Source organism: Corapipo altera, unplaced genomic scaffold (assembly GCF_003945725.1).
Source record: "Corapipo altera isolate COAL_440 unplaced genomic scaffold, ASM394572v1 99, whole genome shotgun sequence".
Classification (NCBI taxonomy): Eukaryota; Metazoa; Chordata; class Aves; order Passeriformes; family Pipridae; genus Corapipo; species Corapipo altera.
Window position 1 is genome coordinate 42,672 of NW_020884988.1, and position 25,367 is coordinate 68,038.

A 25,367-nucleotide genomic window follows, 5' to 3' on the forward strand; every position below is an offset into this window, starting at 1 on the left:
GGGACACGCTCTGCGCCGTCTACCCCCGGCTCCGCACCCCCGCACAGCGCTGTCCGGTTGTGGGTGTGGTGGAGCCGCGGACCCCAAGGCAGGCGGGGTCGGTGAAAGGTGGCTGACCCTGCAGTGCAGTCCCGCTGCTCATCACCAGAGAACACACCGCCTGGTCCCCGAGCGTGTGCTGCAGCCGGGGAGCTGGGCTGAGGAACCTGGGAGCGGGTCCCGTCCGCACATTCTTACTGTCTTGTGCCTGTTAACGAGGGCTTTGTGTTTTGCAGGAAAGCCGAGGAGTATCTGCGGCTGTCCCAGGTGAAGTGCACGGGGTTAATGGCTCAAATGACGGCGACGAGCAGCGCTGTGATGTGCCTGGACCTGGCTGCGAGTTTCATGAAACAACCGATTGACAAAGTAAGATGTGGTGGCTGCCAGTGCATTCTGTGTTAGTCCACTGAAATCATTGTTCTGTGAAGTGTATGCTGGGAGCAGGAAAGGGAAATAATAATTGACTTACTAGTGTGCTGCTAGACACAGCGTTAGAGCTTTCACTGTTCAGAATTTGAAACAGGGCAAATTGAGATCAGTGTCATATTCACTTCTCAAGTTGAGTTTGCTTTGGTATAATTTCAGCTCTTTCAGTAACAAATAAATTACTAGCAGGGATGTTAAATTTAAGATCTGTCCCTTTTACTGTGAGAGGGAAACAGAGGCTCCAAGGAATCCCTCCCTGTAGAGATACCATAAACCTCCACCTGCAAACCTGCCAAAATAATGCCTGAACAAGATGTTCATCGTTGTCCATTTACAGACAGAGGAGAATTTAATTGGACCTGACCCCGTGAGGAATAGCAGGAAGGTGATGCTCATGTCTTCAAGTTGCCCAGATTTTGCTAATTCTTGTTTTTAACCATGCTGTGATAAAAGGGACACATCATATTATATGGAAATATCAAACCTCGTTTCCAGTGAAATGGTCTAAAGATATCACTGTGTTAAAAGCTGTGGCATTCCTAGGTGGTTAATCTTTCTGTGTGCAGTCAAAATGTGCATTATTCATTGCACAAATTTGTTTAATGTAGCAATTGAACTTTATGGTGTTGTGTTGATTGCCTCATTAAGATGTCAGGAAGGAATCTTGCTAATTCTTCGGTTTATCTTCTTGAAAGAGCTACTGTGTTAAACTCTCTGGGTTGAACAAGAACACCTACCAGAACTCTATGAAGTCCTTGGAGTGTTTGCTGGAGGTGAACCCCAGGCTGGGAATGCGAGACTTGGCTGTGCAATTTTGCTGCACAGAGGCAGTGAACATGGCTGCAGAAATACTTCAGAGGTGAGGAAGCTCTCATTGTAAACTCTAGTAAGATTCTTTGTTCATTAGATGTGTAAAGAGCTTGATGTTTGGGAGGAGCAGATATTCCTCACTGACTGGAGCAGTGAGGTGAGTTCTTAGCATGATCCAGGCCACTTTTTAGAATACATGAAAGAAAGACTTAGTCTGTGAATCTCAGTAAGTCATTGTCTGACTCTAAATTTTTCAGCTGGGAATAGTGTAAAAAATACAGCACTCTTAGTCCCCATATTTGTCCATAGCATCAGAGTGTCATCCATTTAACTGCTGATCACAGCACAGTTCAGAAGTGATGCTCAGTAGAGAGAAATCCTCCCTTCTGGAGACACAGATCTCTTAAAATGCACATTACGTGCAAAACAAATAGGTAGAACACTTCAGTGGATTCCAGAGAGTTAACTAAAATTTTCTATTCTGTAATATCTACTTGAACCAGAGCAGTCCCTGAAGGGCTCTGTTCTGCTGTGCTGTCACCCTGATAGCACATTTAAAAGCTGCTAGGTCAATGAATAAAGGCTGGGCATGCTTGTTGGTGCTTCTTACAAACTGGAAAAAAATAGCCTGGGGACAGGTGGAACCATAAAAAGTTAAATGCTTCAGTGCTGCACATTCACTGTGTCGTTTTCCATATTTAAGCCTCCATCTGTGTAACATACACATCTGTGTAACGTCCAAGAAACTATAATGCTGCCCTCTCTTGTAGGATGGATTTATGCAAAGCATCTCATTGTAATTTTTAGGTGTAGTGTAGAGCTAAAAGTACTGTGTGGATGGGGAGCACAAGAAACAGATTTTACTGACATACCTCCATCTAGATCCCCAATTTAAAATATCTTTAATTCAAAAAGAGGAGGTCATCCCAATCCCCTTCTTTTTCCTGGGCTCTTTTGCTCTTCTCAGCCAGTAGCAGCTGTTCCTGCTTGACTGGGTTGCAAAGGACCAAGTGGTCCAACAGACCCATTCAGCTGCTGAGTCCCACATGACAGATGTATTTCAGCAGCTTCATTTGAGGCAAACGCAGTGTCCGATTATCCCTTGCTGTTCTCTAGGTATGAATCCAGCCTTTCTGAAGCACAGAGGATGGACCTTGATTTCTCAAAACCACTTTTTTTAACAGCTTCACTATTCACTGCATGCAGGTGAGTGTAGCTGGGGGATCTTCTGCAGGCTGAAATGCCTGGTGACACACTCAACAATCTAAGCAGCTGCTTCGTCTAGGGTCCTGCTTAGCATATGCTGCTACCCTGCTCCTGAAAATAGGGACAGCTGTAGCAAACCAGGTCTTTCTTTGCAGTGAAGTCTCCAACCTACATTACACAAAGCAGAAATGATATGGATTTTGGTGAAATACTGCTCAAGGGGTAAGAACGGTTGCCAGCTCACTTCTGAGCACCGAGAAACAGCTGTTCTGGAGAAGGAAAAGCCCTGAGCCTTTCAGCACCATCACATCCTGAAGGTGCTCTGGCCTTTGGAGATGGCTCTCAGAGCTGTAGGCCCGGATCAGGAAGAGCTGTGTGACTCAGCCAACACTTGGCAAGAATTTGCTTGCGTGCAAAGATCTTCCTCAGCATTACACCTTGTAACAATCTTAGCAGTGCAGGGACTGTGTAGTTGCACAGCTCCTGAAAAAGGTTTTTTTGACACAGGGGTCTCATTCAGCTTTTTGCAGTAGTGGGACTTTGCCCTGGTTCCCTGAAAATCTGAAAAATATTTTTTCCTAATACAATTCCCTTATTGTAGTGGTTTGAACCATGACACTTATGTAACTTGAACTCACCCTGAGTTTCAATTCCTGAGCTGTATTGACTGAGTACTGTAGGGGTCTGTTTTTTTAAGCAAATTTCTGAGTGAGATAAGGATAGGTAGGACAAAAACACAGGCCTGCCTTTCTCATTCTCACAGGCAGTGTTGGTACAGCAATTATCACCTCACAAGTGATAGTTGTTGGAGTGTTGCTTTCTACAGAGGTAACAACTCTCTCTTGTAGGTGTTTGAAGCTAAAAGTGGACAAAACTAAAATGGTGGCTACATCTGGAGTGAAAAGAGCAATATTTGACCGGCTGTGCAATCAGCTGGAGAAGATAAGCCAGCACCTCAGAAGTAAGTCTTTGCCTTTATCCCTGTAAGACAGCACACCCATCCCATGGCCTCACAGTTCCCCATCCTTTTCCACTGATGATTTCATCCTGATCACTTCTTGCTGTCCCATTTCAGCCACATCTGCCCAATCCATTTCATCATGTTTCCTGCAGCCCAGTTCCCAGTCACAGTCATTGTTTCTGGGGAAGTCACAATAGCTTAGCATGTGGAAAGGCCAAAAATAAGTATTTTCCTCTCTTCTCTGCTCCTTACAGTGTCTACTGCTGCAGTTTCTTCCCTGCTTCTCCCATACTACCTGACCCATCTTGGATTCCTCCTTCTTGCTTTCTGCATCCCGTTAACATGGCAACATGACACATATTAACACAAACATCATGCTCTGACTGACTCACTTCTGTGCTTTCCTTTCCCCACTGCAGCATTAACAAGCATAAGCCTTCTCTTCTGGTAATAACTCAGCCATTCCATGACACCATCTCTCCACATACAGTGAACAGACCTGAGGAACCATTCTTACCTGTGGTTAAGCCTGCACTTCTCTCCACTCCTTTTTTTTGGAGGAAAAAGACTGAAATATGTTTCACACCCTCCTGTCCTTATATCTGCTGCTGCTTACTTCTTTTTTCCTTTCCCAGGCTTTCGTTCTGACTTTCCCACTGAGAGTAACCCTTCTTCACCCTGTCTTCATGCTTCATATCCTGAAGTTTTGTGGAACATGCTGCCTGAACCTAAACCAAAAGCTGCTGCTCTCTCCTAGGCATGGACCTTCCCACAGTACAGTGCCCTATAAAACCCAAACCTTACCCCACCACTAAAGCAGCTAAAGGCAGCTGGGAGTTTCTGTACCAGTGCAGGGAAGATCATGTATCTGTACACATGGACAGCCCTGTGCATGTTGTGGGTATCTATAATACAAACTGTGGAAATGGAATAGAAGGGAAAAAAATAACTGATAATCCCGCCAGAGTAATCTAGAAGGGTAGATTTTGGGCAGTGAACATGGTGGATCATTGTGGATACAAATGCAGCAGCAGTTTGCTGCTGATTAGCAACCTGCTAATTAAAGCATTAAGTCAGTCCATGCAACCCTTCAAGTGTGCTGGCACCTCTGCATGTAGAGCCTGAGCATCAGTCTGGACCTGCTCTGACTGGGTGACATTACTTTTGGAAGGTGGCACTGCTATCTAGGAATTACATGTAGGCCACTCGTGGGGCCCCAAACACCACTCAGGAGTAAAGCAATTTACTTATTTTTTTAGAAGAAGATGTTCCACTGGCTGCAGAGACACCTGAAAGCCTGCAGACCTGCCTGGAGCACTGTGAGCAGGAAGATGGTAAGTTGTGCTCAGCTAGGAATGAAAATCACCTCACCAGAGTATTCCTGAGCTTTATTGCTGGTCAGTATTTTAGCTGTGGGATAGGCCATAATCTCAGGTTCACAGCAGCTCACTCCATCCTGCATCCATTGGCTATGGAAGGATGGAGAGAACCTGGCAGAAGGATAATGGAGTTTATACTGAGTAGTCCTAGTAGAATTAAGGGTAACTGTTCTGTTCAGACACAAAGGTGAAGAGGAGACTGTTCCAGCAGGTGAGAGGAGCAGCAAACCGTGGGATTAGATAACACAGGGACAGACTCCCTGCCTGTGTCTGTGCATGTGCTCACTGCCACAGTTATTCCCACCAACACGTGGCCCATGATGGCCTGTCATGGACTTTCTTGTTCCCTCCCAGGATCTGAAGATGATGAGGAGAAGCCACGTAAACGGCCAAAGACTGAAACAAAGCAGGACTATGAAGAATGGAAAAAGAAAATCCTGGAAAATGCTGCTAAGGCACAAGAGACAAATAGTACTGCCTCTGTAATGCCACCCAGTAATGCAACTGCTGCTTGCCCTTAATCTTAACTCTCCCTTGTGCTCTAACAGTAGTTCCAGTAGCATGAGTGATGGCTGCCTGGTAGCCAGCTACCTTATTTAGCTTTTAAGTATTGAAGAATGTTACTTTTAATAAAATGACACCAGGATTGAGGTGATTTTACAGGAAGCCTGTCTTGACTACTCACCTGGCTGGTACCTGAGCAGCTTTGGCATTAAGGGGGTAAAATAGCTTCATTCTCTTGCTGCAAGAAACGGGGAACATTCTAATGCTACGTTCTAATGCTACTTTAAGTGTAAATAAGTGACAACTTACAGGCCCTTGAGCCCCTGGCTGGAAGCAGTCAGTGAAATAAGAGGGAGGGGACTAATTGTGCCTTGTTAAACTGCAAAGCCAGCAGAGAAGTTAAGATTTTTTTTTTAAATTGCTTTTATTTTTTTACTATTGAAGAAATACTGTTTAGTAACTGAATTTGACTTATTTTCATGTGTATAAGAATGAAGTCTCTTGTCCTTTTTTAAAGGAGTCCCAAATATTGCAAGAAACAATAAAAGTACTGGAAGGAAAAGCTTTGTATTATGACATCATGTTCTTGGCACATGACTTAGAACACAAAGTAAAAGACTCACAAGGGGTGCCTGTGTTTTTAGAGGGAAGATATCCAGGGGACAAGGATCTTGACTGGGTAACAGGGGTTTTTTTGTGTCTTACAGTCATAAACTTAGAGAAGAGGAGAAAGTAGTTTGTGGAGGCAACATCTGTGATGCTACACTGTCATCCCAGCTACTCAAACTTTAATTTGCTATAACTACTTTTTGAGGAAGAATCATTACTTTGAGCAGTGCAGGCCTGATGTAACTGTAACAAAACCAAAGCAAGTCTTCGTTCCGTTTCTGTTGCACGTTTTCTGGCTGGGATGTACAAAAAGAAGTTAACTTTCATAAACACTCATTTCAGAAGAAACCCAAAAGCCCCAAGTGTCCATTGAAGCCAGATAAATTATCTTAAGTCTGAGCATTTAGATTTGAAACACTGCACCCACCTGAGCTTCTTAAAAGTATTTTAATGCCCTGCCAAATGTCTCCCTGCTGTGCACACTCCCTGCTCACATGAGACAGGATCACACCAGGATTACAGAATAGTTGGTATCATTAATTAGATATCAGTGAGGCCAGGTTTTTTTTGTCATGTACTGTTCAGTGACTCACAGGTCACCTGTGGTTCATCCCTTAAGCTTTCTGTAGATCCCAAAGCAAAATGCACAGGACGTGGTGAAAACATCCCCTCAGGCTGCAGAGGTGGGTCCCACTGTACTGCAGAACCAGGGGATGGCTGCCCAATCTAAAGGGATTCCTTTATGTTAGAAACAGAATAGTCATCCTGCTGGCCAGAGGCACCTTCTCTTTGTAGAAAACAAGAGAGGAAATACATACAAGACAGCAGAGAGCATCTCTGTGTTACCTTCTTAGAAGCAGCACATACTAATTGGAAAATTTAAACTTCCTGGCCACTTTCACTTCTCCCAGTGCATTAAAAAAATGAGATTGCTTGAAGCCAACTTTAATTAGCAAGAGCTAACTTCATTCCAGCTGACATTAGGGAATGGACTCAAATTCTTGACGTGCAGAGAAAATAAAGGATAATTACCCACAAAGAGTAAGAGCTATGACAAAATGTCTGACATGAGGAGATAATCCCATCCATTAGCATTCCATTTTTAAAACCTACAAAGAGATACTTTCAGGTTGGTTTGGCAGTGGGGTTTAAACCAAAACTGATGAATATAGGCTTGTTCCACTTTCATGAAATTTATTAGTATTAATTCAGAAATATACAGACCAATGAATATAATCACATTTAATATGCAGAACTGCTGTGGAAGGAAAATATGAACAAAAGTGGACCTTCATAGAAGGTGATAAATTATCAAGATTGTCTGATTTGGGTTTAATAATTCTTCTTTGTCCCAGTTCTGGAAATGCTGCAGAAGTCGAGACTGTACAAAGTGAGAAGCAGCTGAGTGGAAAAGATAACTAAACTGGGATAAGCCAGTCTTACAGACCTCTTCATTAGGAACAAACACTACTTCTGCTAATTCAAAGGATGTGAAATTCCATAAAGTTCAAGGAAGCTTTACAGATGCCTTTGCTGGGATGATAGTTTTAATGGTATTAGTTTCCATTTCTCCTAAGAACCCATCCAGCTCACGCTGAGTTTTGCAGAATCTACAACAGGAAACCACAGGTTTAATAAATAATTTTATACTTCTATCTGAGAGATTTTAAGTGGTTCCCACTCTATACATCAGAAAAAAAAAGTTTAAAATCCAAAATAAGTTAGTACCGTGAAGAAAACATTTAATGTTCAAGAGCAAAGTGGGGAGAAAAAAAGGGCTTCAACCTCCTAACTGGACTAAAGGCAGAGTCTGACAACACATCCCTGTCACTGAACCTATTAGAAATAAAACCTATTTTGCATGTCACACCATATCAGCTTCTCAGGCTTCATTAAAATTTTCAGAGAGGAGAAAAAATCCTCAAACTAAAACTTGAAAACTTAAGGGCTGCAGTCACAGCCAATAAGAAGCACTTAAAAGTTTTAAAGATATACAAAACTGTATCTGGAAATCTCTTGCACAGACCCAGTGGTCATTACATGATTTGTATTTGTGGCAGTTTCACGTATGTCCTTCCAGAAGTTCAATCAGTTCAGCTCAATTCCACTTGCCATAAGAAACAGCATCATGGACCAACTTAAATTGCTTCAAACCAGGATTCCTCATAGTTCCTAACTATGCAGTGATTATTTTTCTAAAGGAGAGAGTAGATTAAAAAAACCAAAAAACAGCAACAAACCAACAAACCAAAACCACTCAAACCTATCATGTTGGGAGGGGAAAATAAAATCTTTCTGAAAGAAATGCAGAAGAAAAGGGTATCAGTTATCTTTTGTTCTAAGTAACAAACACCTGACAGAGAAGTTGTGCCACTGTTGTAGCAATTCTCTAAAAATAACATCCATCACTCAGTAAGAAAGTCTTCAGAGATCCCATGCTTGGTGTGAGAAACCAGAAAACTGACCAGGGGTTTTGTGGTGTAAACACCACTCTGCAGAATCAAAGCCTTCAGCAAGAAGTCAGCCCCAGTGACAGCCACGTTTTTCCACCACTACTTACAACAACTCAAAACTTGAAAAAAACAAACAAAGTAGCTTCTGCTTTTAGAAATCATTATTTCAGTGCCTCTTCCTTGGAGCACTTCTGGCACCTTAGCACTAACACACAAAATAATTGAGGAGGACAGTCCCAAAACCGTATGTTATAAAACAGGGGTAGAAATTATTGAAGATACTGAGTCCTTCTTTCATGGCTTCGTGACCATCTCCAAGAGTGGTGGATGCTTCACACAACCTTATGCAAGCTTGACAGACATACTCTGAAGTCTCTTCAGCCTGTTAGCAGCAGCCACCACATAAAAATGTTTCTGTGAACAGAACAGAACAGTCCAAGTGTGAGTGCAAGGACCTTCTCTGCAGCTGACATGGATTTTTCTCCCTGGTAAATTCATTTCCCTCTAGTGACCCACACACCCCTTGTGTGTTTTGCAGTGCTGAACCACTGGTTCTGCTGGTACTGTGAAGGTCTGCAGTGTTATTATGAATTGTACAGTGAAAGGTCTTTAGGTTATGTATTTTTTAAAATGCAAGTGCAGAAGTTTGTCACCAAACAGCTGAAGTGTGGGAGTGGAAAAAGTGTAATCCTCTGGTTTAACTCCTTGGCAAGGAATCGCAACTCCCCAGTGACAAAAAAGAGAAGGAAATGGTCCTCACTGAGCTTGCCTCCCATTTCCACAGGCTTCTTTCTAACAAGATCACTGTGTTCATCTTTCAATTAAATAATAGATGAATCAAATAATTAAATAAGATAATAAAGAAATAAATAATCAAAACCAAATAAATAAACAAATAAATAAAGTCATTCGATCAATTATCTACAATCTAATAGAGATTCCAACACAGATTATTACCTATCACTTCTTCATAAAAATGTAGTTCAGAAAGAGCTTGGGGTTATCAGAAAGCTTCGGAAGAATTCTCTGGATGGGTTTAAGCCTAATTTTTTTTTCTCTCTCCCACACTTCTAGTCTGGAAGGCACAAAGTGCCTTATATTGTAACTCTACTCAATACTGACAACAGATGAATGCAACTACTGTCAGTGGAAAAAGTATAACGAGAAAGAACATTTAATATAAGCTAAGTAGCACCTGAGGCCTCTGAACCTGCAGGAAAAAAAAAGTAAAACTCCTGAACACCAATCAGACCAATAGTGAAAATTGAAACCAAACGTGCTAAAAATAGAAGCAATACCCTTCTGCAGGATGAAATACTTAATTTACAAATGAAAATAAAATACACTTCTCAACTCATATTTACAGTAAAGAAGCCTGTGGGCACAAGTGAGCTGACACACAAAAGGAGGGAATGGCTCTGCCCGTGCTGGGCTGATCTTCCCTCTGGAAGTAGATTTGCCAGACTTTGTCTCCTCACCTTCCATTTCCTCTGAGCCATGTAACTCTGCAGCAACAACTGGGACTTGAGGCGCAGCTTGGACTTCTTGGCCTTGGCAGGAAGGTCGTTCAGCCACTCGTGTTTCAGACACTGAGTTGCACTCATCCGGCAGCTGAGGGGAGGAAACCTGCCATGTCAGTCCAGCCACCCTTGCTGCCCTTTTCTCAGTGCCCTTGACAAAGAAACTGCCTCAAATGAATGAACACCAGTGAAAATGCTTCCTGAGCTGATGTGAACCCCAGTGTATGGGATCCCAACGACATCCTGCCCTCTCCAGCCTGAGGGGTGAGCGGGGTGAAGAGCTGCTGGTGGGTCTGCAGTGGGTTGGCTGAGCTGTGGTTAAGTTCAGCAGTGTATTTATCATTTTATTATGCAAATGCAGAACTTTGCTAACAGAAGAATAACATCTGTGGTGTTATCTCTCTGTCCTGATAGGCTTATTCTGTGCCTCATATTTAAAAAGCACAATTGTCTCTTCACCCTAAACTTAGATCAAGCTGAGCACACGTTATATCCTGATACTCAACAATGGGCCCAAATGTCCTGGCCTGTCCTAAAAGCTTTGGGAAATATATGGTAATAGAGGAAACCTTGAGGTAGAGGTGTTGAGAAAAAACTTTAATTTGCCTTTTTGAAAACAAAAGCCTATGCCTAACTCCTGAGCTTTGCCTGAGCTGTCACTGAGAACATGAATTCCGATGACTCCTGCCTGCTCAGCCCTGATTTCAGCAGTCAGGGGAGGGAAGTAAAGGTCTTGCACAAGGCCAGGCCCACTGTCCCAGCATGGTAAAGCTGCCTGGTCTGCAGGAGAGCTGGGCTACCACACATCTTGTGAACAACTGGGCCAGCTAGTTGTTGGTCTTTGCAACTCACTGACGACACTCTTAGTCCTTTCATTCACAGCTTCTAACCAGACTTTGCAGAGTGTCCCTCTGGAACTCCAATTCCCATTGCACAGAAAATTTGAAGACTCCAAAGCTAAGTTTAAAGTCTCATAGCAAATCATCATCACAGCCTGAGAAAAACTCATCTGTTCTCTCCTGCTGGCAACATGGAAAACTTCAGTTTCTTCTTTGCTTTTCATAGGACTTATTATTCAAAATGCAATTCGTACTAGAACTGATTTGTCTGATTTAGGTAATGATCTGGAAGTTGTTGATATTCTAAGCACTCCTTTGAATTCCCCTCAAACACACAATCTGTTTTACTGTATGCATAATTTCCTGCTTTGATTAGTTTGATATCACTACTTGGCAAGAGAAAAATTTCTCTACTCAACCAACCCCACAGTCATGATCTGACATCAACATCATCCTCATTTCTCCTGTTGTTTCACATGTGCATTTTATCTCAGTGGAGCCAAGACTAAGAAACCACATGCAGAGTTAAGTGTCAAGCGCTCCTTAATAATTCCCAAATGTCTGTAGACCACTTTAGAAGAGAACAATGCACATTTTCACAGCTGCAGCTTCCATTTATCCTCTATGGCATTCAAGAGGCATTTTTGCAATTTGTGTCAGGGCTTGTGAGAATCCAGAGGAACAATAGAAATAGTTTTTGCTCAGAGAAGCAAAAGCTTCAGAGACAGATTCCTGCACTGCAAATCCTTCCAGATTTCCTGTGTTCTCTTTCTCTAATGTGAAAAACAATTTTCCTCAGTAGGGTACGCAGACACTTTCCTTTTAAATAGGGGCTTCTGAATCACTGAGGAACTGCCCAGTAAGCCCAGATACAGCATACAAAAATGTCACATAGTAAGTTCTCATTGTTGGCTGCAATCTGAACAATTGGCTGATAGGAACTTAAAATCCTTAGGTGCTACTACTATCCACATGATCAGACACAGAGGTACCTTTTCTCCTTCACGAGTAGTCTGGAAATAAAGTCTTTAGCTTCCTCTGAGAGCTGTTCAAATGCTTCTGCATCAAAATCCCAGCTGCAGTTGAGCACATAATTCATTGTCTCTGCATCAGTTTCTCCCAGGAACGGGGACAGGCCACTAAGCCTTAAAAAAAACAAAGAAGGGGAGGAGTTATCATATGCAAGATATGTTTTTCCTTCTATGAATACTCTGCTTTATAATTGTTGTTAGCTCATGGAGAGGAAAGGCTCTCAGCTATGGAGGGTTCCACTTCTCAGACCCCGCCAAGATAAGCCAACATTTTGGGACAATAATGTGTTGTAATTTTAGTGTCACTCTCTAGCAGTTCACTCGGCTCATCAGGGAGCGCTGTTCCTAGATCCCCAAGGAAATGGATTCCATGGGGATCTACGAACATCCTTCGGTGCTTTCCCAGCTAGGAAAGCTAGGGGGACTCAAGAGCTTTCCCAAATCAAGGCCCATATCCATATGTGGCTTGAATTAAACAGAATTCTGAACAATAGATTACTTTATTCCATTAGTCTCTAAGCCCAGATTTATTGCTTCCATCATTTCTTACTTCATTCAGTTGGGTTTTGGCTAACATACAAACTTACACCAGAAATGTATCCAGTCCACAGAAAACACTTGTGAAAGATTCTGGGTTGAAAAGCAAGCTCATCAGAAGGCAGAGACTTTGGACAGACAGGCTGTCCATGGCTGCCATCCAGGTATCAGAGAAAAGTTTTAGCCCTATTCATGACAAGACACTTTTCAGACTCATGGCCTAAAACCATTATATTAATTCTCCTGTGCAGATGCACACCAAGTCTAAGCTAATAAAATGCTCAGATTGCAAATTTGAAAATTAATTCAAGTCCTAAAAAACACAGTCAAAATGGAAATTCTCACGAGTTTTGGGCAGCTTTTCCAAGTGAAAAAAGACCTGACCCATTTTAAGATGGTGAGGGAGAAGAACATTTACATATCAGTCAAAAGGATTATTTGTTGTTTAGAGACTTCGCACACACAGTGAAGTGCCTTTGTGTTAAAAGCTGGTTTAACAGAATTAATCAGGAGGAATCACAGCCAGAGGGGCTCAGTGGCTGCTCATTCGTGCCCTGCAGACCCCTCATCACCGCGACCCCTCGCAGGGTTACTCACAACATGTATGTGATGACCCCCACACTCCACATGTCCGTTGGGAAGGAAACAAAGTCATAGTTCACCACTTCAGGGGCCAAGAACTCTGGAGTCCCGAAATTAACCTTCAGTTTCTCACAGGGTTTGTACCTTTACCAGAAGAAAAAGACGTCAGTGCCGAGCATGGGCTGGGGACACATCTCACAGAGGGAAAAACAAGGCAGGGCTTTTTGTGTGAACAGGGCTGAGGGAGCAGAGCTGACTCCCAGGCCATCGGGGCAGCACTGAGGTGACCTCAGGTGAATATACCATCACCCATCCCAATGCCAGGGCAAAACCAGGAGGAAGACCGAGGACACTAAAGCCTGCAAAGGCCTCCCCCACAGTGTGGTAGCAGCTTTACTCTCTGCCAAGCACCACAGGATGCTTTCCAGCAGATGTTGTCCAACATAAAACAAATAAAGTAGCTTTGGTTACAAAAGGTTTGGAGAGTATTTGCTTAGTGGGATGGACCCAGTTACAGCTCAGGGTAAAGGTCTGTATCACATCTGTATCACAGATATGAACACAGTATAACTAAGGTGGGACTCTGAAGAGGGTTGTTTGGGCTTGTAACAAGTTAAACAGTGATATCACACAGGGGGTAAATTATTAAGTTCTATTGCTTAAAATGGAAAGGTTACTGAACCAGTAACCTTTTTTCAACGAAGGTTAAAAAAAGGTTACTGAACCAATAACATTTTAAACCAGAATTGTTACCGAACCAGTAGCAGCTGTCACTGATGGCAGCTGGAGTTAGATCTATGTACAGACAGAATGAACCACTAAAGCATTGCTTTTAAATCTCTGTTTCCTGGAGGATCTTGTTTTCAAAACTGCTTTAGTAGCAGTTTGTATCTTTACCCTCCCAATTTAAAACAAACAAACAAACAAACAAACTCAATGTGTACATTTCTTTTCCTTCAGAAGTGTTTTATGGAAACAAAGTCCTCGAACAGATAATACATAGACACACATAAGTATATATATGCATGAATGTACCAGCTTTTGGTTTAAGAAAATCCTCAAGGCGGTTAGAAGATAAATAGATGAATGTTATTGTTCTTACTGGTATACTAATGGAAATAATTCCTTTGTACTCCAGGGCAATTGACTCATGCTCTCACAGCTTTCCTTTAACAGGCTCATTCATGCAAAGCAAAAGAATGGAGAAAAGTCCATATTTCTCCGAGGGTTCCCTGTTTCACATGGGATGGCTCAAACATAATTTTTTTTCCCCCACTTTTTTCCTTCAATCAACTTACTCAGCTATGTAAAGAGTTTAGCAGATAATTTCTACAACTAGAACCTGCACAATGAAACCCAGCAGTCAAGAAGTCTCCGAGAGCCTTCATGGAGTCCCTAGAGTAAAAGCTCTACGTGGGGAATAATTTTGAGATAATTAGAACAGCAGTATAGCTTTATCCAACTGAAATGTAATTTGAAAAAGTAATTAGATAATTAATGCACACAGCAGAAAACTCATGCCTGCAGAGGCATAATGCTTAGCTCATTCAGAATTATTTTAGAGCCACCAAAACACAACTCCTCAAAAGAACTACCAAAACCATGTCAGATGTTTGTGAATTTGATTTGGGTTTGGTTTTTAAAATAAATTCACAATTGAACTCTCTTACCTCCTTGCTAATCCGAAGTCAATAATTTTAATCTGGTTTCCTGTGTGATTTACACACAGTATGTTTTCAGGCTACAAAAAGAAGAGAGGATATTTTAAGCAAAAAGCTTGAGAGAGAGATCTAGTAAAAGAGCATGTAAAAGGTAATTTCTAGGATAGTACTTTTCCTTCTATTCCTATCACAAGAGAAGCGCTTGACAGGTACACTCAGTTAGTGAAAGGTTTGGGTTTGGACCTCTGATAAAGAAGCTTTATTGTATAATAACATTCCTGTATTTTGCCAGAGATGACAAACAGATTTTGGAATAGAAAGGCTCTCTGTGTAAAATGGTAAAGTCAGTCTGATGCTTGAGGCTCACCCACTGGATTTACTCCTTAACTATAAAAGTACCTCCACAAAAAGCCACAAGCAACAGGTCAAATGCACCCAAAAAGAATTTTTCTTCCAATGCGAATATTTTTCAAGGTGGGGGTTGGGTGGGGGGTGATGGGGTCCAAACTTGTTACAACTGTAGAACTGTCAGACGGCCAATCAGGTCTAATATCACTTGTGTAAGGCTTGTGTATAAACAAGCAGGGAAAAAAAAACCAAACAGTTGCTATTTCTGTTTAAAAATATCAGTTATTAAGGGACCATTAGGAAAACATTGTCATTTTGCTGCAGGTTGGTTGCTGGTAGTGAAAAGTACAAACTATAGGAAGATGATTGAATAGGTGAATAGATGATTGATTTAAACACAGTTGCAAAGGGGTGGGGGAAATGGAGGGAAGACTGTAGGCATTTTCAGCCTAAGAGGGTTTGGGTGGTGTTTTTTTAATTGATGACAAAAGGGCATTGTTTAAATACTGCACAGAATAAAAAGCTGCTGATTTAAGAGAGGCAAAAGCACAGAATCCTGATCATTTCACTATTCCAGGCACACTACTGAATAGACACTGGAAAAAAGTGATGAATCTCTTGAGCTCCGTTCATTGTTTTTATTGCATTAAATCTGTTCCTTTCTGACATGTCCATGAAATGAGCAGTGACTCTGTAATCAGAGACTCTGTGGTGGCCCAAACAGCATCACCAAAGCACAGAGAGCACCAACAACTGACCTTCAGGTCTAAATGGAGAATATAATGCTGGTGCAAGTAGTGCACTCCTTCACAGATCTGTTTGGTGAACAGGATGGCATCCAACTCAGTCAGGTGGTAGTTTTCATCTGTGATCCGGTCAAATAATTCGCCACCATCGAGACTAAAATTTTGACACAGAAAATTGTTAAAAACCCCTAAAATTCTGCATTAGCTCGATTAATTTCCAAGTTGGTAATTAGGCTCTGTAATTAAGCAAGGGTCCTAACAACAAATTCCATATAAAGTATATCAGTAGCCTCAATGACTTCAAGAGACTTATTTCTCTGTATGAAATTAAGTACCAATCTAAATGCAAATATGGAAAAGTTGTCACTAACTTTTGGGGGGGATACATGTCAAACCCAAACCCACATGACCTGGGGATCAGATGGGGACCTGAAGAACCTACAGGAAGCACCAAAGTATCTATTATTCATTCATCTTAGTCTAGAGAAAATAAGTCTTCAACCTGTAAAATTTACTAAATGAAACATCTCAGACTGAAAAGTATTTTACATGAGCTGACAATTGAACTTCATCCTGCACAAAAGAGAAAATTAGTCAGACACAGAGCTCTGACAAGGTTCTGCAAGGTAAAAACTTCAAGTATATATTTCAATATATACATTTAAAATGTCTTATATTTATATTTTTATTTCATTTTTTTATTTTTTTTCCTTCATTGTTATTAAAAATTCATTCTGTAGCAGAAACTCAGTTTTTAGGTTATAAAACTTCAGGTTTTCTGTAAAGCAATATGCCACTACACAGAAAAAGGCAACAGGAATACATAAAGAAATCTTCCTTTTCCTATGTGAATCCCATATTTGACCTAGAGGAAAATTCTTATTTAGCTTCAAAGGGGGAGACACTTTTACTAACCCTAAAATTATTTAGAGGCAGACCATGTGTATAATTTATCACCTTTCTACCTCCTCCATATCTTTTGTAATTCTACTTAAAACATCTCACTTCTCTTGTCTGGGTTCCTCACCTTCACTCTCTTTCTGAGATTTTATTTATTCATGACGCTTCTATGTAATTTGGTATCTAGGGACAATGTTGGGGCCTGTAAGTTAAATGAAAAATGAACCATCAGGAAGTTCTGTTCATTAACCATTTTGTAATTTGGTTCATACTCTTCAAGACAGCTGTCTTTCTTACCACTTGTTTAAACTGCAATCTTGCCAAATATATGATTTTTAATCTGAAGAAATTCTGTTTAAAACATTTTTTTTCCTTCTGAGAGTGAGATCAAGTCTCTCTCAGACTGGAAAACCACTCCAGTCTTCTTCACACCTCAGAATTATCATCCCCTATTTCCTTCAGTGACCTGAGAAAACCCAAACATCTGACAACTGCTGAGATAATTTAAACTTACTATTCCATGATCAAAGTGACACTATTTTTGGCTTCAAAAGCATCATAAAGCTGGATCAGATTCACGTGATTCAACTGGTTCATGATGTTAATTTCATTTTTTACTTCCTCCTGGAAAAAAACAACAAAGCCACAAAAAAATGAGCAAAATACCCTCCTTAAATTTCAACATATTGAAACAGAATTATTTGTAAAACCCATTAACAGCTATACCACAGGTCTCAGGTGGACAGAAGGTTTAATCACAAACATAGGGGATGATGAACAGTCATAGAAAGTCCAGGCTGGTCCTTAGTAAGACAGACTTTAGAGTGTTTGATAGCACCCAACAAGCTGCCCCTCGTGTGCTGATTGAGGGAAGTGGAGCTGAGGTGCTGGCAGTGAGGGCAGGTTCAGAGTCGGGCTCACAGCAGCATGGTTACCTTCTCTTTGGCTCCTTTCACTTTGATGATTTTGGCTGCCAGGTTGAGACCAGTCGATATTTCCGTGCACTTGTGGACTTGCCCAAAACGCCCCCTGTGGATGCCAAGGAAAAGACGGGAAACCAGCTCAGCACAGCCCAGCACAGAAACCTCTCCTACGGCTATTCTTATCGTGAGGCAAAAATAGCCCAGTACAAAAGGGAACGGAATCGGGTGGCCAGCAGCACAGAGCTCCTCTTTCTCTCAGCTTAGGAAGGATTAGTTTTATCTTTCCAGCCAGTTGTTCAGTGCTTACATTAAAATATTATGCCCCCCTCGCATCGCCGCGTTTGCTGTGGCACGATGACCCGACGATGTTCTTGTTCAGCCCTGTAACTGTACCTGCCTGCTGTCCTTCACTGGTGTGGCTGTGGGTATATTAACAAGGATATTTCTGTCCTGATCTCATAACTTTTTAAATGACCAGAGGACCAGTAACCGTAGCCACTCCGCAGACTGCATTTCTTGCATGTTGTAAATTCTCCCCCATGTCACGCAGATACGTTAATGCCCCCTGGAATGATTTCTAAACACCATCTTCTCTGCTATTGCATCATATTGCTTATACTTATTATAAGTATAAGCCATTATAAGCCATATTTGTAAGTGGATCAATGTGTAAATCAAGCCTTCTTGTCACATAAGTAAGGATACAAGAATACAAAAGCTGAAGCAGCTGCAGACTTCCTATGAGTGAAAACTAAACATGAGGTCAAAATAATAATAACTTCTTCCTTTGCTTTCTTTAATGTGCAGTTCAGCACAGAAAAAAAAAAAGATTTTTGGAAGCTGCCTGACCTAATTCTAATGGGTTTTTTTGACTTCAAATGTTCTGAATCTGCCTGCCTTAAGGGTACAGGTTTTTCCCACGACACCAGCTGAGGCCAGGATCATTACAACAAATGAAAAAACCAGTCATCCAAGATGACAGTCAGGTATCTTAAAATGGAGCTGGGACAGAAACCAAGGGAAACCCCTTGATTTAACAGCGTCTGTGAAAGCCCAAAGGTCTCCAGGAAGAACCTGCTCACTCTGGCAGCTGTGAGCTTGTATGTGCCTCACACACACCCACATTCTGGGGCCATCTGAAGAAGCCAGCTCTAGCTCTCCAGCTCACTAATTTTCTCCAAGAGCAGTACAGCATCAGGTACAGGGATACTCACCCCCCCAGCACCTCATGCCGACACACTGAGTAGCTCGTTGTCACCTCCGTTTGCTTGACACTCACAATGCGATGTTCGAAAGGCGCTGGAGGAGAAGGACTGTCATCTAAAGAGGAGACAAGCTGGTCACTGAGGTGTTTCTGCACACACCACTGCACTGTTTCACCTCCCTCACACCAGTGACTTCAACCTTCAATGCACATCACCCTGCTGTGCCTGCTAAGCGTAATGTCAAGTCCCAGCTGCCTTCTGTGCTTCCCGGTACCCACAGCTCCACAAAACCATATTCTGATGCTCTCCCACCTTTAGTACTGCTGTCCTGAAGAGATGATCCCAGTTTCTCCCACAGACACTGCTGATGCAGCCTCCAGTGCTGCTGTGGCTGTGGGGCTTTAAGGGAGAAACACTGGGGGCACACACCCAGACCAAGCAGTGTCTGACTGCTGACAACAGGCTGCGAATGAAAACACTCAACCCAAAACTTTACAGTGAAGTGCACTGCCCTCCCTCCCATCTCTTCCCTTTGTTCATGTTCCCATGCCATCATTTTTTAATCTACTGGAATTCAGACAAGCACTGAAGTATCTGGATAACATTAAGAATGCAATTCTTTCACTCTTTTTAGCATGCAAGGAAAAGAATCCCTGCGGTTGCAGCTAGCCCTGAGAAGGGGGGTGCTGAATATATCCGAAATCTCTCTGTTACTTCAAGAGAGGGACTTTCACTGCTAACACTCTTTTACAAATGAGGAATAAAGTCCCAGAACTGAGAACAGAACCTCACCTTCTGCATCTCAGCTTTGTTTTTTTAACACAGTAAACCCACTGAACACCTTTAGGGGACTAGTTTATGCATTACCAGAAAAGGCCTCCTGAAAAAACTACCTGGACATTTAAAAAAATTACAATTGATCATTTTTTAATTGTTATGGGCAGTTGGAAAGGCCAACACAAACACACAGCACTGATGAATGATGGCAGTTATTGGTAAAATCATGAAGTTCCTCCTAGCAGCAAGATTTTTGCAGACAATGTTCAAATTAAAGCTGAAAATATGATCATTAAAATTATTAAGTTTCATCAGTTTGTGGTAAGCTAAATCTGTTAACCATGATCACCTAATGTCCAAGTTTTTCTAGGGTAAAGCTTCATTAAAGCCATTTTTGGTGTCTTCCATTCAAGGCAATTTTACAGCTAATCTGCAGGTATCTTGGGTTGCAATTTAACATGTATTCAACTCATCTCCAGCCACTGCTCAGAATGCCAGATCCAGGTCAGGACATCTACCCCTGAAGGTTTTGTGCTGCCAGGAGTGAGCACTCCCTGAAACAATGCAACCAAGCATTGTAACATTCACACAGTAACCCAGAGGAGATCTGCGGCCAGTAACACAACACAGGCCATGGCAAGATACTCTTCCTGCAGTATTTTGCTGTGCTCTGAATCTCCAGCCCATAGCTGCTAAAGTATGGCTTGCATACTCTATCTTAAGGAATAAATGCTTTATCTAAAGAAAATGGATTTTTTTAAAGTTACTCATAGTTCTGATCACACATTCACTTCACCCTATTTTATTTTAAATGGCATTTTTTCCTCCCCAAAACACACTTTGAAAGGAAAATTACTATTAAAGGAATCTCTACAAATATTAATTGCTATTTACATAGTCAGAGACACCCACGGAAAATGCTCTCAAGTGTATTCACAGGTGTTCTACTGAGCACTGCTCCAGCTATTATTGTACATCCAACAGACAGGAATAGCACAAAGTCCTGCATGTACAGGTTCCAAGGGTAACTGTGAGCAACTCACCGATGATCACTTCACCCTGCGTGGGAAGAGCTCTGTCACCTTCCAGTGCCTCACTCTTCTCTGGTGCCACTCCTGGGCACTGATGAACATCATTTCCTCTTCCTCCTGAAGATGCAGACTCAGATTCTCTCCTCTCAGACTCGGTATCTTTTGGGGATTCTTCTGCTTTTACTGTTTCCTGATGGATTTTCACTTCTACCCTCCCATCGTTCACAGGCTCCTTTGCAGAGTTATTCCGTGAGGTTTTGGGCTCGCATTTTAATTCTGATTTCTCTTCAGCCTTTTTACCTGGTTTGGGCTTGCTCAGTAATGGCTGTTGCTTTCCTGTTTGAGGTTTAAGTTCATTTTGCTTATTGTCCCCTTTAACTTCTAGATTTGGCTCAGTGCTGATGTTTTGAGGACTCTGTTGAAGCTTTAATTTGTCAGGCAGCTGTTTGACTCCTTTCAAATCTGCTGGTGTAGAGGATGGGGGTTTTACTTTGGGACTTGTACCTCTGTGATCACTTACATTTCTTTCCTTGGCCATCTCAATCTTTTCTTTCATGTCAGTCATATGTACACTGATGGATATCCTGCAGAGCAAACAGTCAACATTTGATTCAGATGACTAACCCTACTTTTGGAGCTTTGAGGGGGAAGAAAAATCTATAAGTTTCCAAACCTGCAGATTTCTACACTATTAATAACACCTATCTGTACCAACCCCCTTAGGAAATACTGACCAACACTAAGGGAAGAGCACGAAAAAGCACTCTGATACTTTTTCTGTGTCCTCATCAGTGTACACGCCTCCCTTCTGCTGAACAAAATGTCTCATTCTGCTAAGGGTTAATCCCCCATCTGAAAGCTTACCCACTTTCTGCGATTATTACAGTTGGTCTAATAAAATACCACTCATCTGGGCAGAGAGGGGATAGTGATTGCCTTCACAAATTACAGGCTGATTATCTAAATGGCTGACTGCTCATATGGCTCTAGAAATCCAATGGTTTGCGTCCACCCCCAGTCCTCGTCCAGCTGGCTGACTTGCACACTCAGACATCTGTGTTTGTCTGATGGGAGAGCATCCTTTCCACAGCTTTCTCTTAAAAATCCAACTTTCATAAACTCTTTCACTCCATCAATACTATTTTCCTTGACATTCTAGCTACTGGAAAAGTTTAAAGATATTTTTTCCCCCTCTTGTGTTGCCTAAAAAGAATACAGGTTAGAGCCAATTCTCTGTGCTCCTAAAATCCATCAAAGACATTTGTGTGATAATGTTTGAGTCAACTGTTACTGCTCCAACTGTCATGAGCTGCCTGATTTTTGTGAGGCTGAACCAAAACTTGTGAAGCTGTAAAGTAGATTTTATACAATGGCAAGTAAAGAAAATTCCTGTTATCGAGGAGAGAACATACCTCATTTTCACAAAGGTTATTGCCTCTCTCAGTGCAGCAGCCTTATTACAGAAGATGTTATAAAAGAAAATGTTTCTGCTTCTATATTACAGAAGTCTGAAGTTTCTCATTTTCTGTATCTTTAACACTCTTTTGCTGTGCTATGAATCTCAGCTGCTCTGGTGTGAGCTATCAGAGCAGCTGAACACAGCTTGGAGCAAACACTTCCTCTGCTATCTAGGCAAGCCTGAACCCAGCAGGACTCTTGGCCATTTCTCCAAGCTGGGGAACACAATGTTCTTTTGACACTTCTGCGTGGGCTTTACGAACTTCATTAAAAGCTGCATCCATTTCAGAGAGGTGTTTACCACCCCCATGTGACCTCACACTCGAAAGCATTATGGGTGTCCCAGGCAGGAAGGCTGCAGCTTCCTCTGGGGTTTACTCTGGCTTCTGCCTTCGAGTTACCTCTTGGCCTCCCTCCTCCCCAAAACAAAGTCTTTGGGGCTCAGGCACCTCCCTGTCCAAAACCACCAGCTGCTGTTGGAGCTGGTGCCCATCTCCAAGTTCACCCCTGGCACATCATCATCAACCAGCACTGATTTCCAAGGGCTTACAGCAACAGTTCCTCTACAGCTTCACCAGCACCCTGAGCCACCTCCCAAGCACAGGAACAGCCTCCAAGGCAGCACCCCTGCAGGCAGCTGGGATGGACCCACTGCAGCTGTTGAGGCACAGTGCCTATGGCTCACCAGCCAGAGCCTAAAACCCACTGGGAGAGTACAGGGAGGTCCCTCTGCTGTCAGTGTTGCTGTAGCAACCAGTTTGGAGGTAACCATGTCTGTAGCTGTACACAAATGTTTGAGAAGAGGCCACAGCAGTGAAAGCTTCTACTTTCTCCTGCCAAATCCTCACGTTCACCCTCTAAGGAGAAAAATGTCCCAGTGTGCCAGTCATCACAATGACCCCTTTCCCTCGGGAAGCCCATGTGCTGACATCAGGACAACTTTCTTTCATTTTGGTAATTTATTCTTCATTCACTTTATTTGTTGACTTGTTTTGGGTTTTGTGGCTTTTTTTAGGAGTCCTGTAATCCCATTAGACACTCACTCATTGCACAGGATATAAGTGCCCAGCCTATATTCACAAATACCACTACAGAGTTTTCAAATTACACAGACACAAAAGTAGTGTCATGTTCTGTCTGGTCTTTGGGCACCAATTTGTACACACAAAACACTGGGAAATTCCCCATGCAAAGTAACATACATACATACATCTGTGTGTAGGGATATAAATATATATAAATTACTTTATAGACACCTGCCCAGACAGAGAAGGCACTGGTAGTCAAAATCTGACACAAAAGTTCCATTTGTTGGGGTTTAGTTGATAGGAGTCTTTGGTTGTGGGTTTTTGTTATTCTCTGTTGTGTGGGTTTTTTAAAATTTAAATAAATGACATTTAAATCAAGTCCTAAATAAATAATCCAAAGAAAAATGGATTATAAAAGACATATTACAAAACAACTATACAGAGAAAAGATTAACCTGATAGACATGAACAAACAAACAATCTTTAGGTGACCAAGACATTAAAAAACAAAACACAAAAACACTGAGGGCAACAAACACAAATTCTTTGGTTTTGTCATGTACTGGTAAATACCTCATATTCCTTTCACCCCCATGGTTAGAGAAACAAAAGAGTTGGGAAGGAGTCAGTGGTTTAAAATGAGCTCTCCTACGGTGGTCACCTTTCTATGTTTAATACATAGAGGCTGATGATCTAAAACCCCTCCCTCCCATCCGCAGCCCTCTGACTCCTTGGCTTCACACAACTTTACTCATGACCCTTGGAGTTTTTTGCCTTAACCACTCGTCAGGTCTCCCCACTCCCATCCCAGGATGCAGGAGCCGCCTCCTTTAATGACCTGGCTTTCCTTTTTTCCCTTCTAACACATGAAAGCCACCAGCAAGGCCATTACCTGGTATGTGTCACCTCATGCCCCGTGTCAGATATAGCCTGGGATGTGGAGGGCGCAGCTTCCCGGGATGCCACACTCGATGGTCGAGGTTTGTTTTCATTCTTCCCGAGTTTCTGATGCACAAGCTGCCTGTGGCACTCATCTGGGCATGGGGCTCTGTCCACATTCTGTGCTTTAGCAGGAACATTTTGGTTGCCTACGTGATCTTCATGTATGAAGGGAAGACCATTGTGTTGATTCAAAGCCTTGACACCAGTGTCCTTTTGTTGAAAGCTTTTACTGCTGTGTGTTTTGACAGCACCTTCTACCACTTGCTGCTGTGCTGTCCTCTCCTTAACTTGGGGTTTGGAGTCACCTTTGTGGGCTACAGCACCAGAAGTGTTCACCTTCTCACCTGCTCCCTTGTTTTCATCCAGCTTTTTCCCACTTTTTGTCTCTGAATAAAGTAATGAATTAATGATGTATCCTTGAAAAAATTAATGGTACAACAGAGCGGGGATAAAGCAACCCACCACTCAACATACACAGTTAAGTACAGCTGAAAAGATAGAAAGAAACTCCCCAAAAGGTTTAAAATCCTTACACCATCAAGGTCAGTTCACAACCCTGTGTAGCTTTTGAGTCAGAATTGGGACCATTTGCTTTATTTTTGTCACTTCCAAAATGATGAAGCCAAATAAGGGATTGCCCATAATGCAAAGGATTCACTGACCATTTGTGAAGACAACGGCATGACAGGGCCTGCTCAACATCACATTCACCCCTGTTGCAACTCCACAGGCATCAACAATGGATGCAACAGGGCAATGCCCTGACAGATACATCCTAAATAGGAATCCAGCCCTGACATGCCAATGAAACCGGCTGATCCAAAAAAGATATTCCCAGTGTCAACACATCCCTTTTTCAGAGAGGGGGAGGAGGGAGGGCTGGCTCAGATGTATTAAGGGAGAAGAATTTATCAGGTTTGCTGTGTGATATTGGCACTATCTTCACAGTACCTCCAAACAAACTCTGCTTGCTGAATTCAACCCACTGGAATCCAAATAAAAAAGAATCCCTGTGCACCTAAACAAAGTTGCTGCTTTTAGTTTGTTCATCTTCTAGCTTTTTGTGGGGTTTGATCCTGGGGACAAATCATCTTTGAAGGAAGTGAGCACAATCCTATTTTCCCAGCACAGGGGGGCAAAGTTACTCAGTTACATTTGAGTAATTCAGGTAGTGGGAAATAGCAGCCTATTAATTTCCAGTTTGTCTGCTGCACATTCTGGAGTCAAAGCCTGTAGCATGCCTGGAGTGATACATACCTTCCAGAGGCTTCTTGCTTTCAGTTTGGGTTCCTCTGTTACTAAGCACATGCTTAGGTTTTGCACCACTCTCCTCGGGCTTATCTTTGGCCTAAAAATGACAGGGGAACACAAAAACAACAGTTAAAGCCAAGAGTACCTAATTCTCACCAGGTTCCTCCAACCGTGTAGGCATTCTGACTCTGCAAATTGGAC

At 42.2% G+C, this 25,367-nt stretch overlaps 2 protein-coding genes across 2 annotated transcripts in view; one reads left to right on the forward strand and one right to left on the reverse strand.

Moving 5' to 3' along the window:
• The window catches only part of ORC6 (origin recognition complex subunit 6), a 6,651-nt gene extending 764 nt beyond the window's left edge, over positions 1-5,887 (forward strand). Inside the window, exons 2-7 of the mRNA XM_027666246.1 lie at positions 201-405; positions 1,161-1,324; positions 2,392-2,481; positions 3,330-3,442; positions 4,702-4,776; positions 5,176-5,887. Of these exons, the coding sequence (XP_027522047.1) occupies positions 201-405; positions 1,161-1,324; positions 2,392-2,481; positions 3,330-3,442; positions 4,702-4,776; positions 5,176-5,342 (814 nt within the window). The 3' untranslated portion in view covers positions 5,343-5,887. The remainder of the gene's footprint in view (positions 1-200; positions 406-1,160; positions 1,325-2,391; positions 2,482-3,329; positions 3,443-4,701; positions 4,777-5,175) is intronic.
• Positions 5,888-7,103: 1,216 nt separating this feature from the next.
• The window catches only part of MYLK3 (myosin light chain kinase 3), a 34,655-nt gene continuing 16,391 nt past the window's right edge, over positions 7,104-25,367 (reverse strand). Inside the window, exons 2-13 of the mRNA XM_027666243.1 lie at positions 25,173-25,263; positions 23,866-24,301; positions 20,500-21,071; positions 18,689-18,794; positions 17,487-17,580; positions 17,066-17,175; positions 15,664-15,805; positions 14,567-14,637; positions 12,912-13,040; positions 11,739-11,891; positions 9,866-9,998; positions 7,104-8,801 (exon numbers count right to left, since the gene is read on the reverse strand). Coding sequence (XP_027522044.1) covers positions 8,730-8,801; positions 9,866-9,998; positions 11,739-11,891; positions 12,912-13,040; positions 14,567-14,637; positions 15,664-15,805; positions 17,066-17,175; positions 17,487-17,580; positions 18,689-18,794; positions 20,500-21,071; positions 23,866-24,301; positions 25,173-25,263 — 2,109 coding nt within the window. The 3' untranslated portion in view covers positions 7,104-8,729. The remainder of the gene's footprint in view (positions 8,802-9,865; positions 9,999-11,738; positions 11,892-12,911; positions 13,041-14,566; positions 14,638-15,663; positions 15,806-17,065; positions 17,176-17,486; positions 17,581-18,688; positions 18,795-20,499; positions 21,072-23,865; positions 24,302-25,172; positions 25,264-25,367) is intronic.